At 38.7% G+C, this 15,401-nt stretch overlaps 2 protein-coding genes across 4 annotated transcripts in view; one reads left to right on the top strand and one right to left on the bottom strand.

Moving 5' to 3' along the window:
• The window catches only part of LOC128686169 (nuclear RNA export factor 1), a 292,531-nt gene that overhangs the window by 53,968 nt on the left and 223,162 nt on the right, over positions 1 to 15,401 (top strand). The gene's annotated exons all lie outside the window — the stretch shown is intronic.
• g (adaptor-related protein complex 3, delta 1 subunit-like garnet) overlaps positions 1 to 15,401 on the bottom strand; it is a 248,858-nt gene that overhangs the window by 34,817 nt on the left and 198,640 nt on the right. For 2 of the 3 annotated variants that reach the window (XM_070083157.1, XM_070083158.1), the window contains exons 19-20: positions 13,091 to 13,418; positions 607 to 723 (exon numbers count right to left, since the gene is read on the bottom strand). In XM_070083157.1, the coding sequence (XP_069939258.1) occupies positions 607 to 723; positions 13,091 to 13,418 (445 nt within the window). The remainder of the gene's footprint in view (positions 1 to 606; positions 724 to 13,090; positions 13,419 to 15,401) is intronic. The other variant, XM_070083159.1, reaches the window with a different exon arrangement.

Genomic DNA, 15,401 nt, shown 5'->3' with positions numbered 1-15,401 from the left:
CAGCATCTCCTTATTTCTTGTTAGTTCATTCTCTCTCATTTATGATATCATCTAAGAGTAATTGTTAGAAATGATTAAACTCAGTGAACAAGGTATGTCAATGATAATAATAATAATAATTGTTCTGGGGAACTTTAAATTTGTATTTCATGTAGTTATGGTAGCTGGTGTAGGAGCTACCACACCTGACTTTCTACAATACTCACCTCTCACCCTACATATAGACTACACATAATTTAAAGTAATGAATGTACTGTATATGTATTCTACTTTGTATTGTTTTTAATGTCTAGTTCTACTGTTAGCTTAATATGTATATGTTAGTGCAAACTTGTTATCTGGCATTTATGAGTGGGAAAAAATGGCATTCCACTTTACAGCAGAAACCTCATACCTAACCTGTCATATAAGTGGGTCCCTACTGTACAGAATTTACATTATATACACAAGCTGATTCTTATGAGGATACCTTTCTCAAATCGTGCAGTGACTGAAATACATCTTGCTTTATTCATGTTTATTAAAAACATGTGCTTAAAAAAATCCCTTAAATTCTAAATAATGAAATAAGTAAACTGCATATCTTAAATTATATACAGTACTAACATCATCTTTGCTTGATGAAGGTGTAGATGGTGAAGCTGTCTTTGTTGTTCCATCCATACAAGATTCAGGTGTCTGTGATAACTCTTTAGATAACCAGAAGTCCAAGTCATCTGAAGTCTGTATGAAGAAAAGACTTTGTTGAAACACAAATGAGTACCTAATTGATTACAGTAAATAATAGTAAAGTATTATTACAATGGAAGAAGCTATTTACTCAAACTCTTATGAAAGTCAAGGACATATGAGTGGTTGATCCACATTTCTAAAAGCATTGGTTTTATGTGAAGAGTGAAGCTCAAATTAGGGTATGTAGGAGAAAAGGGAATTATTTTTCCAGCAAATGTAAGCCTTAGACAAGAATGCCTGATATAACCAGGCATTAGGATTGTAAAAGGAGTGAATGCCCATGTATTGGGAGAGGTGTGGGATTGAAAGATAATGATGATGATACAAATCGGGAGCTGTAACAATTGCTTCCTGGCAATGACATTTCCTTTGGGAAATTCTAAATAAGTTGCCATAGCAGATGGATTGGGAGGATATATAAAGGGAAATTATAAGTGAAAACAGAAAAGGGGCACAATAACAGAGTAACAAAAAGTCTAGGCAATGAGAAATAAGTTATCAGACTGGAGAGAGAACTTATTTAGATATTCAAGCACGAACATGTTGGCAGATGGGTCTATGAATGACAAGATAATCCACAGAATAGATTTGGGAAAATATATAGGTGGGGGTGATGAGGCATTTGTGGAAAATTTATCTAACATTTATAGTAACATGTTTGAGAGCAATGCATGATGTGAATATTATGCAGAGAAGTCAAAAGTGTAGAAATTAGAAGACAGTTTCAAGTTACCAAAGGTATAATTCAGGAGGGAATGTTGAGGTGGTCTGGAAATTCAGAGAGGACAACATAAACTAGGATTACCAAAAGGATGTATAAATCTGGCATGGAAGGAAGAAGGAAAGAGAGTTAGTCCCAGTTTGGGTTGAAGAGAGGGAGTAATTGGAGATTTTGAGTGCCAGGTGTACAAGCATTCAGTATGCTTGAGTGTGCTAGATTAAAGTGAGCAGAGACAAGTGGTTTTTATGGTTTAACATGCTGTTGGAGTGAAAGAAAGGTAACATTCATGAAGGTAGTCAGGGAAACAGTTTAACCAGACCTGATTCCTGGAGGTGGAAGTAAAGTTCCTATGCAAAATCCAAACTAAGAACTACCTGTAGAATTGGACCATTATTGAGAGGAGATGCGTATACTGACAATGAACAGGAAATGAGTGAAATCCTAAAAGAACAGTATGAGTCAGTGTTCAGCAACCCACTAAATGACAGCAAGGTAGAAAATGCAGAAATATTTTTCACTCCAGCAGAAGGCCGCACAGACTAACTAATAGACATTAGTACAAATCCCATAGATTTCAAAAAAGAAATGGACAACATGTCCACTCACTCAGCACCTGGACCAGATTCATGGAATGCTCTTTTTAAAAAAAGTGCAAAGTACCACTAGCACAAGCCCTCAGGAGAAAGAGCTCAGATCTAAGTGAAATACCGGAAGCCTTAAAGAGTGCAGACATAGCTCTTTTGCATAAGGGAGGTAGTAGAGCACTAGCTAAAAATTACAGACCAGTAGCCCTAACTTCTTGTGAAGGCTTACTCAGCCCTGTAACAACTTCAGACAGTATTACCAAGGCTGGCTCCTCCTCAAGAAAATTAATGAATAGAAAAAGAAATAATAATTCACAAAGATAAACACTTTATTATTTAGTAATGCAAAGATAAAACACTGAAAACATGAATGTGTATCCTATTTGACAGAAAAATGAAAAACGAAATAAAAATATGACATTTGAATTCAACGCTAATATATACAGTTATACTGGGGTGTCTGGTGGAGGTTGACACCGTCTTGTAGAAATTGTAGCCGTTACTGATGATGTGTGTGTGTGTGGGGGGGGGGGGGTCACAGGTGTTGGTGACAACCCAACGACTAGTTCTTCACAGAGTCTATAGCCTCGAATAGTCAGTCCAGATGACAGGAACGCAGGTTCTTTACCACTGCGGAGATGAGGGGTAGTTGCCTGCGGTTTACTGAAAGTAATCAGGTAGGTAGATAAACAAATGACGTCTCATGGGCTGTTTCAGTCCGTCTCCTTCAACACTTTTCGTTGGTTGGCAGGTGACCCGATCTGTCATTCCAAGCTGGAAAGAGAGACAGGTTACCCACTGCTTAAGAAATCACTCTCCATGATAAGTGTAAGATACTTAAAAAAGGTGGTGATTATCGAAAAATCTCATGTGGAGCTTAAAACTGAAAGGACTAAGTTTATTATTGGTCAAAAGTGAAGCTTTCAACCAATATCCACTAGAATAGGAGCAGAGGCTTTTACTTACAGTTGTGCTGGGAGCTGTGAGTCGAGTGATTACTGTTTGGCCGGAGCCCCACACGTCACCTTTCGGGGTGGGGATAGCGGGAGCTAGACTGACCCTACCTTAACAAGCATCCAGCAATCAAACTATCGTTACCATATACTCGCTCGCTACTCCTATCTGTTGAACTTTTCCCTCACACTCCCCCATACCAAGACTTATAGTCAAGGAGTATAAGAAGAATAGGCGAGGAAAAAGTTCTAATACGAAGTCGCATAAGGCAACAAATCTACTGACTGTCACGACTTAACCAGTCAGAGAAATAATTGGATGAACCATTGATATACACAATATGAAACTTAAAAGCTTGGAGTGCCAATGTCCACCTTAAGAGGCGACTGTTGGTTCTCTTAAAAGTTTCTAGGTATATCAAAGGTTTGTGATCCGTTTCTAAAATAAATTCTTTTCCCAGTAAATAAAATTTAAGTTTGGAGATACCCCACACAAGGGTCAAACATTCCTTTTCTATGGTGGAGTATCTCATTTCTGCAGGAAGAAAATTTTAGATTTAATAAATATACAGGAACTAGGAGTGTGTATTTTGTGCAGCAAGCACCTGACACCTATTGCAAGAACTATACTTCTTTGTAACCTGTAAGTACATGCTTGGCCAAAAATAAGTGTGCTTGAGTTTATGCCACGTCTTACGATGGGCCAAGTGTTTGGTCACTGGCAAATCATGAGCCATTTGAAGAACAGTCTCTCGACATGGTTTAGGAACAACAAGGAGGGAATAATCTATCGCTGAAGAATGAGATTTAAATACAGATTTATATAAGATACCATTAATATATTAAAACTTATGAGATATGTATCTCCCGTGGATAACTTTGTTGTTAAAAACTTGATTATGACAATCCCGAATTGAAGGGCAATTGCGCTGTATATTGACAAAGTCATCCTTGGACATAAAATCTGGGAAAATAAAAGGACTTACAGTGGGAGAAGAGGAGGTAGGAGAAATCAGTGTTATGCTCTGAGCCCTAGTCAAGACATTGAGTGTGCCGGAGGCAATGCCCTTACTTTCACCTGACGAGTGGACAGGTGATCCTGCTACCTCACTATCGAGAGCAGTATCATCTGTTTCCACCCCCAAATGAACAGTACGAGACAATGCAGCTTCCGGTGAGGAATTGTTAAGGGGCTTATTTAACTTACAAGGAAGAGCAGCTGGAAAACTTAGATCCACGAGTGGTGATGAAAGATCCACCTCTGAAGGAAGAACGGCACCTTTAATGTTACCCACTATTATAGAACAAGTACATAATTGGGGCTAGTACCGCATTAGTCCAACCGGTGAACCATTTAGTTTTCAAGTAACAACGTATTGTAGGGAAAGTATTTTCACGACCCAAGTAATCTGAAAGAATAGAGGACACATGAGAGGTTTTAAAGTAAGGGAACAGTTTGTCCGAAATTACGATGCACGTACATCCAGTGTCACGTATTATGTCTGAGACTTTTATACCATTAACTGCTCCTGAACAGAAGGGTGCTTGGTCATTACCATCAACAAAACATCTACCAACTTTCTCTATTTTCTTGGAAGGACAATCTGAACATTTATGTCCGATACCACCACACCGATGACAGGTTGGTATAATAGCTGGTGACTTTGTTTCTACTGTAGGCTTCTTAATCTTTGGTTCAGGTGAACCATTGCCCTTAAGGTTCGATTCCTTTAGATCTTTATAGAAATTGTGAGCCTCAGCACACAAGTCAGCGGCCTCAGCAACTTCCTCAGCTTTAATCAGGTTACGTTCTCTAATGAATGTTCGTATCTGGTGGGGAAGAGCTGTCAGGAACTGGTCAGCAACCATGAAGTCTCTAAGAGATTCATAACTGTGATCAATTCCTGAACTCTCTATCCAAAAGTCGAACAAACGAATGTTACCTGTAACTGCTGAGTTTTGGCCATGCTGTAAGGTGGCATACCTGAAATCTTTCCTTTAAGAATTTGTGGTTTTTGATATGCTTTAAGGATTGCCTTCTTCAGTAGGTTATAATTACATATGATATCCTGCGACAAAGTTGCATAGATATTCAAAGCTGTACCAGAAAATAACATACCTAACCTGGTAGCCCAGGTGTCAGCAGGCCATTCACAGAGGGTAGCGGTATTTTCAAACCTGATAATGTATGAAGTAATGTCTTCACCCTCTGTGAAGGGAGGTAAATTAGGTGTTGGAATATGTGCACTAGCTGCATGATGTTCAATTACTCCTTCCTCTAATTATTGTTGTGTAAAAGTTAACTTTTTATTCTCTAATTCAAGGTGAGATTTTTCGAGCTCGCGATCTTTTTGTCTCTCTCGCAATTCATTCTCTCTAGCTTTTTCCTCACGTTCTCTAGCTTTTTCCTCACGTTCTCTAGCTTTTTCCTCACGTTCTCTAGCTTTTTCCTCAACTTCTCTATCTTTTGCTCTTTCCTCAAGTTCTCCTAACCTAACTTGTTCCTCACATATTTTAGCTTGTTCCTCACGTACTTTAGCTCTCTCCTCACGATCAAGTCTACCATGCTCCTTTTTGTCTTATCTCTCTCTTTCTAACTGTCTATCTTGGTTTTCTCTTTCAATTTGATCTCTCTCCTTTTTCTCCTCTCTTTTGATTCTCTCTCTCTCCTTTTTCTCCTCTCTTTCTCTTTCTAACTGTCTTTCTTGACTTTCTCTTTCAATTTGATCTCTCTCCTTTTTCTCCTCGCTTTCAAGGTTCTCTCTCTCCTTTCTTTCTCTTTCCTGGATCTTAGCGCTAATGAAAGCTTCTAAATTCTTCCCCGTTATTCCTAACTTACTCCCAGTGTTCATCCAAAACTGGTATTCCTCCATACTTGCAAGAATAACTTAAACTACCAGGGGAAAATGAAATGGATATATCAAAGAAAACGGAGGGTTCAATTCTTGCTCCGCTCAAACTGTAAATAAATCGGAGGGTTCGATCCCTGCTTCGATTAAACAGTATGTGAATGAAAACGGAGGGTTCTATGCCAGCTCCGAGCAAACAGTAAGTAGAATGGGGTTTCTTGACCATCCAATCTTCTCACCAACAAATCAAGAGTGTCCTATGACAGTTCCCTTGATATAATAAAAAGAGCTTAATGAAACAACTTGTCACTGGAAAATCTCGGGTCCCTAGAGTCTATTCCTCCAAATCGTTTCAAGCTCAAAAATAAAGGTGACAGAATTAACTAGTATATCCTGCCTGACTTGACTTACAATAAATTGAGACTATAACAATCACCATATCTTTAAAATACCTGTACTGTAGTCCTACCATAGAGAATGATTACTCATGACTGGTGGCAACCGTCTGTGGTATGCGGCGTTGAAGTTTCACTGATAGATTCGAGATGGAGTTGAATCTTGATTCAGTAGAGTTGATCCTGGCAAGGTCGCCACTTGTGAAGGCTTACTCGGCCCTGTAACAACTTCAGACAGTATTACCAAGGCTGGCTCCTCCTCAGGAAAATTAATGAATAGAAAAAGAAATAATTCACAAAGATAAACACTTTATTATTTAGTAATGCAAAGATAAAACACTGAAAACATGAATGTGTATCCTATTTGACAGAAAAATGAAAAATGAAATAAAAATATGACATTTGAATTCAACGCTAATATATACAGTTATACTGGGGTGTTTGGTGGAGGTTGACACAGTCTTGTAGAAATTGTAGCCGTCACTGATGATGTGGGGGAGGGGGGTCACAGGTGTTGGTGACAACCCAACGACTAGTTCTTCACAGAGTCTATAGCCTCGAATGGTCAGTCCAGATGACAGGAACGCAGGTTCTTTACCACTGCGGAGATGAGGGGTAGTTTGCCTGCGGTTTACTGAAAGTAATCAGGTAGGTAGATAAACAAATGACGTCTCATGGGCTGTTTCAGTCCGTCTCCTTCAACACTTTTCGTTGGTTGGCAGGTGACCCGATCTATCATTCCAAGCTGGAAAGAGACAGAGGTTACCCACTGCTTAAGAAATCACTCTCCATGATAAGTGTAAGATACGTACTTAAAAAAGGTGGTGATTATCGAAAAGTCTCACGTGGAGCTTAAAACTGAAAGGACTAAGTTTATTATTGGTCAAAAGTGAAGCTTTCAACCAATATCCACTAGAATAGGAGCAGAGGCTTTTACTTACAGTTGTGCTGGGAGCTGTGAGTCGAGTGATTACTGTTTGGCCGGAGCCCCACACGTCACCTTTCGGGGTGGGGAGAAAGGGGGGGAGGGGATAGTGGGAGCTAGACTGACCCTACCTTAACAAGCAGCCGGCAATCAAACTATCATTACCATATACTCACTCGCTACTCCTATCTGTTGAACTTTTCCCTCACACTTCTCACAATATAAAAATCTTCGAAAGTGTGATGAGATGGCAGATTACAAATTTCAGGGACCAGCACAACCAACATAACCTGAACCAACATGGTTTTAGAGCAGGACAATCATGCCTATCACAGCTGCTGAACCATTATGACAGACTTGCAGAGGCATTGGAAGAAGACCAAAACGCAGATGTGATTTACACAAGATTTTGCAAAGGCGTTTGACAAATGCAATCATGGAGTGATAGCGCACAAAATGAGAGCTATGGGCATTATGGGGAAGGTAGGCAGATGGATTTTCAGGTTCTCAGCACACAGAACACCTCAAGTAGTAGTAGTAAACACAGCAAGATCCAGCATCAGCGAGGTCAAAAGCTCAGTGCCCCAAGGCACTGTCCTGGCATCTCTGCTGTTTCTCATCCTCATAGCATAGATAAAAATACCCATCACACTTTTGTATCATCTGCAGATGACACTAAGCATGAAAGTCACTACAGTAGAGGACAGTGAAAAGTTACAGGAAAACATAAGCAGGGTTTTCTAGTGAGCAGTGGCAGAGGCATCCCTAGAGTTGGTGTCACCCAGGGTGGAATCTCTGGTGTCACCCCCATGAAATTCAAGGACGGGGGGGATGGGAGGGGGTAAACTCCAATTATGTCACTACTGCATAACCAGTAACTAATGTTTAACAATGAGAATGTTTAACCCTTTGACTGTTTTGGTTGTATATATACGTCTTACGAGCCAGTGTTTCAGACGTATATATACTCAATAATTCTAGCGGCTTCAAATCAAGCGGAAGAAAGCTGGTAGGCCCACATATGAAAGAATGGGTCTGTATGGGCAGTGTGCACCACATAAAAAAAATCCTGCAGCACACAGTGCGTAATGAGAAAAAAAAAAACTGACCGTTTTTTTGGATTAAAACGCCGACTTTGAGGTGTATTTTCGTATAGTATTTATCGATGCATTTGCGTTTTCATGGTCTTAGGTGATAAAATGGAAAACATATTACAGAAATAGAGATGATTTTCATTACTTTGACGATGAAAACGTCCTTGAAACTGAGCTCAAAGTAGCGGAAATGTTCGATTTTTACCAATATTCAGGAGTAAACAAATCACACCACACGTCCAATACACGTCAACTAGGGAGTCTAATATTCTTTCACTAATGCACTGATATTATTTAAACCATTTTTACAATAATGCAGTAGTTTGCATAACAGTAAATTTTGTATATTTTTGTATGAATAAAAAATCAAAATAGAAAGCAATAATAATATAAGAGGGGCCTAGAGATGTGACTAATGAACAGAGGATATGTTATTTTAGTGCCAAGAATGTCTACCTTGTTTATTCTGGACCCTATTTTGAAATTGGCATCTTTTTTAGTTTGCGTGAAATTGGCCAAATTGCCAATTTCTGACCATAATATTGGGTAGTCCAAATTGGTAAATGGGAGGTTTCTTGTACTCAGCTGATAGATAAAATGGAGTTCTAAAGAAATAGCTATGAGTTTGGTCAACTGGAACAATGGAATTGGCATATGTCGCCGAGACCGATAACTTCGCGGGAGCGTAATTCCATGAGTTTTCGACCAAATTTCGAACTTTTGGTGTCATTACCATCGGGAAAAGATTCTCTATCATTTCATAAGAAAAAATAACTTTTTTTTTTTTTAAATTTAGCGACATAGAATGACAGTTTCAGAAAGGGGCCCTGAAACAGTCAAAGGGTTAAGGGCCATAAACTGAACAGGAGAATACTTTTCAACTTTATTAATAATAAAATAAATAAGCATAGTAATATTGAGGAAACAAACTCAAATATGACTTTGAGTACAGCCAACAGATCCTTCATTTATTAACCCTTTGACTGTCGAAGGGCCCAATCCTGAAGTTGCTCCTGGTGTCGCAAAATATTAAAAAAAAAAAAAATTATTTTTTCTTATGAAATGATAGAGAATCTTTTCCCGATTGTAAAGACACCAAAAAAACGAAATTTGATGGAAAACTGACGGAATTACGCTCTCGCGAAGTTAGCGACTTCGGCGATATTTAAAAATCGGCAATTTCGCCCACTTTGAGCCCTATTTTCGGCTAATTCCGTTATTCCAGTCAACCAAACTCATAACTATTTCTTCAGAACTCTATTTTTTTCTATCGATTGAGCACAAGAAACTGCCCATTTACCGATTTCAACTACCCAATAACATGGTCAGAAATTTGCAATTTGGCCAATTTCACGAAAATTAAAAAATACGACAATTTCAAAATAAGGTCCAGAATGAACAATGCAGACATTCCTGGCTCTAAAATAAGATTTTCTTTGTTCATAAGTCATGTCTCCAGGTCCCTGTGATATTACTCTTGCTTTTTATTTTGAAATTTTATTCAAACAAAAAATAGAAGATTTACTGTTATGCAGACTACTGCAATACTGTAATAATTGTAAAAATTACATCAACCCATTCATGACTGCGTATGTAGAATGGCTATTTGGACATTTATTGGACAATGACATCATTTGTTTACTTTTGAACATCGGCAAAAATCAAACATTTCCTGTACTTTGTGCTCCATTTCCAGGTTCTTTTTATAGTAAAATTAATCAAAATCACCTCCATTTCTATAATATAGTTTCCATTCTATCAAATGAGACCATGAAAACGAGAATACAACCACAAATACTATACGAAAATAGACCACAAAGTCGGCATTTTAATTAAAAAAAACGGTCGGAGTTTTTTTTTTCTCATTATGCACTGCGTGCTCCATAATTTTTTTTATGTGGTGCACACTGACCACACAGACCCATTCTCTCACATGTGGGCCTACTAGCTTTCTCCTGCCTGATTTGAAGCCGCTAGAATTTATGAGTATATATACGTCAAACACGGTACCTCACAAACGTATATATACGGCCGCGACAGTCAAAGGGTTAATCTTCAAAAAAAAAAAAAAAAAAAAATGAAAAATGAAGGAAAAACATTGCAATATCAGAGAAACACTAGTTCCAATTTGAACTTGAGTACAGGTAACATCTCAGTGAATCTGATCTTACATTTCCTTGCCTTCAATCCTGCAAAATCATCAATCACATCAAAATCAATGATTTTCCCTATTTAGGCTTATTTGTACTCTGTAATCATATAATAGGCTATATAGAAATGAAGGATTTTTATCTTATGTTGGTGCAGCACTGTTTTGGGCATTAGTGTCACCTTTAGAGGCTGTATGGTGTCACCCAAGGTGGCCCGCCCCCCCTGCCCCCTCCTTATGATGCCTCTGGGCAGTGGAGAACAACATGATGTTCAATGGTGATAAGTTCCAGCTGTTTAGGTATGGAAAGAATGAAGAACTCAAGACCTGGGAATAATTGTGTCAACTGACCTTTCTTTTAAGGAACATGACAAGACGAAGATCATTACAGCCAGGAAGATGACGGGGTGGGTATTGAGAACTTTCAAAACAAGGGAAGTAATGCCAATGGTGACACTTTTCAAATTGCTAGTGCTCCCTCATTTAGAATATTGCTCAGTGCTGATGGCCTCCATTCAAAGCAGGAGACATATTAGAGCTGGAACAAATAGAGAGATCATTTATGGCTCGCACTGAGCCAGTAAAGCACCTAAATTACTGGGAATGCCTTCAAGTCTTGAACATGTACTCATTGGAGCAGAGGAGAGAGAGATACGTTATCTATGGAGGCAAAGAAGGGAATGTATGAAAGTATAGTAGTACCAACACTCTTATATGGATGTGAAGCTTGGGTGGTAAATGCAGCAGCGAGGAGACGGTTGGAGGCAGTGGAGATGTCCTGTCTAAGGGCAATGTGTGGTGTAAATATTATGCAGAAAATTCGGAGTGTGGAAATTAGGAGAAGGTGTGGAGTTAATAAAAGCATTAGTCAGAGGGCAGAAGAGGGGTTGTTGAGGTGGTTTGGTCATTTAGAGAGAATGGATCAAAGTAGAATGACATGGAAAGCATATAAATCTATAGGGGAAGGAAAGAGGGGTAGGGGTCGTCCTCAAAAGGGTTGGAAAGAGGGGGTAAAGGAGGTTTTGTGGGTGAGGGGCTTGGACTTCCAGCAAGCGTGCATGAGCGTGTTAGATAGGAGTGAATGGAGACGAATGATACTTGGGACCTGACGATCTGTTGGAGTGTGAGCAGGGTAATATTTAGTGAAGGGATTCAGGGAAACCGGTTATTTTCATATAGTCGGACTTGAGTCCTGGAAATGGGAAGTACAATGCCTGCACTTTAAAGGAGGGGTTTGGGATATTGGCAGTTTGGAGGGATATGTTGTGTATCTCTATACGTATATGCTTCTAAGCTGTTGTATTCTGAGCACCTCTGCAAAAGCAGTGATAATGTGTGAGTGTGGTGAAAGTGTTGAATGATGATGAAAGTATTTTCTTTTTGGGGATTTTCTTTCTTTTTTTTGGGTCACCCTGCCTCGGTGGGAGATGACCGACTTGTTGAAAAAAAAAAAAAAAAAAAAAAAATATACCTGGAAAGTACTCGAGGTCTTGGTCCCAAATCTGCACTCTGCCATAATATACTGGAGTGAGAGATATGGGAGGAAGTGTAAAATAAACCCAGTGAGAATCAGGGATGTGATGGGGACAATAAGGAAACACTGTATCAACATCCGGGGTCCCAGACTATTCAACATCTTACCAGAAGATATCAGAAACACGGCTGGAACAAGCGTAGAAGCCTTCAAGAGGAAACTGGGCAAGTATCTTCACCAGGTGCCAGATCAACCAGGCTCTGATGGATATGTGGGGCAGTGGGCCTCCAGCAGCAACAGTTTGGTTGATCACGCAAGAACTCGGAGCCCAGCCCATGGCTGGGCTCCGAGAGTAGTTAAACTCTTGAAACTCTTCAAAGGTATATCAAAAAAGAGGTAAGAATGTTACAGCTTAGAGGGCCATTTAAATCATGATGTCTTCATGCTTCTGACAAGATTTCTATTGAATGAATGACAGTGCTCAGGTTTCTTTTTTGTCACTCTACCTTGGTGGGAGATGCTGGTGTTAAAAATCATGTAAGTACCACATATGTATTTTTTTTTTAACCTCAATAGCCATCTCCTGCCAAGGCAGGGTGACCCAAAGAAGAAAACACATTCACTATCACATTTAATAGCTGCTTTGCCATACATCATAATTTTAATGACCCTCCAAACTGCCACATTCCCACCCCTCCTTCAGAGTGCAGGAACTTACTTCACATTTCCAGGCTTCAAGCCTGATTAACCAGTTTCCACTGAATCCCTTCATAAATGTTACCATGCTCACACTCCAACTGCACATTAAGGCACAGAAACCACTCGTCTCCTTTCACTCCAATCGAAAACACTCACACAAACTTTTATATGCTAAAACCTACACATCACCAATGCCATACATTATGAGGAACTGAATGATGCCTTGATGAGCCCAGGACCACTACCAAGCCATGAGCAAGGAGAGTCATTTAAATCATGATGTCTGCATGCTTCTGACAAGATATCTATTGAATGAATGACAGTGAACATGTCTCATTTTTGGGTCACCCTACCTTGGTGGGAGACGGCTGGTTTTAAAAAATCATATAATAAGAGCAGTACTGCATACATAATTGTATTGTTAGGCATTTAAGAGCAAAATATGAATAAATGAAAAGTACTAGCCATGGAGCAAGAATTAATTACATATTAAAAACCATGCACAGACCACATACCTTTTCTTTATTTTTAGCATCAGCAATGCCATTTATATGGTTAGCTGCAACAGGAACTTTATCACTTATGACTGTTTCCTTGAGTGGATCAATCAAATCTAAAATGAGGTTTGCATCTCTGCTTGGCTTCTTTTTAACCTTTTTCTCTTCTTTCTTTACTTTTTTAGTTTTCTCTTTTTTTTCTTTTCTTTCTTTCTTATTCCTTGTTTTCATCTTAAGTGGAATTTCTGATGGTATCAATTTTGCTTCATTATTACTCTCTATTTTTCTTTGTGCATGTGCTTCATAGTGTGTCCTAGTAGGAAGAACTTCATTCGGTGACAAAGGTCTGCAAAAATATACAAAAGGCAATTATTATAATAATTATACATATCACAAAGCACATCCCTTTGACATTTACTGAGGAATTCTATAATAACCACTTATCTAAAAGGTCTACCCATCATCTGTTTATAACCAGTTGGCCTCTTCATATTCAGTTGCCCTATTTTGTAATTATTACAGCAGTGACACTGTGCAAGGAATAGAATATAGTAATCACAAAGAGGGGGAAAACTGAATTTTTTTTTTTAGTTGTCTGAGGAGAATTAAAAATTTAAGACTAATAATTCAGTGTGAATTCTGATTTAGTCCATCACATACAGTAAAAAGAACAGTCCCCCAAATTACAATGTTCTGCGCTCATGCTGCCAGCACTTTGAAACCAATTAATGTCTTATAAACCCTAATCCTCAGTTACGATAATTTAAAATATTTAAACAAATTGTCCTCAGTAAATACTTTTTTCCTCAACTCATTTTCACCAAATGCATTGATATATTATGTATGTTCATTGTATGCATGTTTGCTATAGTACTGGCACACCCCTAGCAAAGTGATGATGAAAGTGTTTCTTCTTTTTTTGGGTCACCCTACCTTGGTGGGAGACAGCCAGTGTGTTGATAAAAATTAACATCATAAGTAGGGGACGTACTGTATTCGTGTAATAAAACACAGAATACAGTATATTACCAGACATAAATGTGGCTGAATTTAACTCATACCCAACTTCATATGAGAACATTATCCATTTTATAAGAAACATAGAAATACTACATTACTGTTATTCTTCTTGGGATGAAGAGATGAAATAGCCCTAGAGCTATATTTCTCTACTGCAGCTGCTCTCAATCTTGTTAAAACTGCTTTTTTCAATGAAGTCTGTCAGGATACTTTTTGGTTTACATTTACCACAATTGTCTATATATGTAAAGTATTTGATATTAGTATGATGTGGAATAAAAAGCATAAACTAAGGCATTTACATGCAGTTGGGCACCCGTATCCACGGAGTCAATATCCACGGTTTCAGTTATCCATGGTTTACTTTGGCCCAAAAAAAAACTTAATTTTGCTTAATAATGGCCCCAAAGCACAAAAAGTAGAGAAACTGGCAGTTCTTCAATGCCTAAGAGAAGCCATGAAATGCTTCCCATCAGTGAAAGTGTTAATTCTAGACTTTTTTTGCATAATTTATCAATTAAAATTTATTGCTACTATCCATGGTTTCAGGTATCCACTGTAGGTTTCGGAACGTATCCCCCACAGATATGGGGGGACTACTGTATTGGTACTAATGTCATGATCATGTTATACAGTGGACCCCCGCTTAACGATCACCTCCAAGTGCGGGGTAAGACTACGTGTATGTATTGGACTAATCTACTTCACAATACTAATGTCATGATCATGTTATATACAGACATGACATAAATTTAAGAGTGTCAATTCATTCTTGTGTAACTGATGGGTAATTCTGTGCATGTCTATAAGGCTGATTATGTGAGTTTGTGTATAGCTGGTGATCAGTACTTTTGTGTATGGCTGGCAATCTATGCATGTGTGTATGGCTGGCAATCTATGCACATGTGTATGGCTGATGATCCATGGCGCACTTGTGTGATCAACAATCTGAGTGTACGCATGGTTGGCAATCAGTGTACTTCTGTATTCCTGATGATTATTTACATTTTAAGCAAAACTGAAAAGGGTGGGAAATACAGTACAGTGGACCCCCGCATAACGATCACCTCCGAATGCGACCAATTATGTAAGTGTATTTATGTAAGTGCGTTTGTACGTGTATGTTTGGGGGTCTGAAATGGACTAATCTACTTCACAATATTACTTATGGGAACAAATTCGGTCAGTACTGGCACCTGAACATACTTCTGGATTGAAAAAATATCGTTAACCGGGGGTCCACTGTATTTGCACTCTGAAAACAATTTTTTTTTTTTTGGGGGGGAGGGGGTAATCTTGGTGGGTAATG

The sequence above is a fragment of the Cherax quadricarinatus genome, chromosome 9, assembly GCF_038502225.1.
Source record: "Cherax quadricarinatus isolate ZL_2023a chromosome 9, ASM3850222v1, whole genome shotgun sequence".
In the NCBI taxonomy this organism is placed as follows: Eukaryota; Metazoa; Arthropoda; class Malacostraca; order Decapoda; family Parastacidae; genus Cherax; species Cherax quadricarinatus.
The sequence above is the reverse complement of the archived record's forward strand: the minus strand, read 5'-3'. Positions and strand labels throughout refer to the sequence as shown.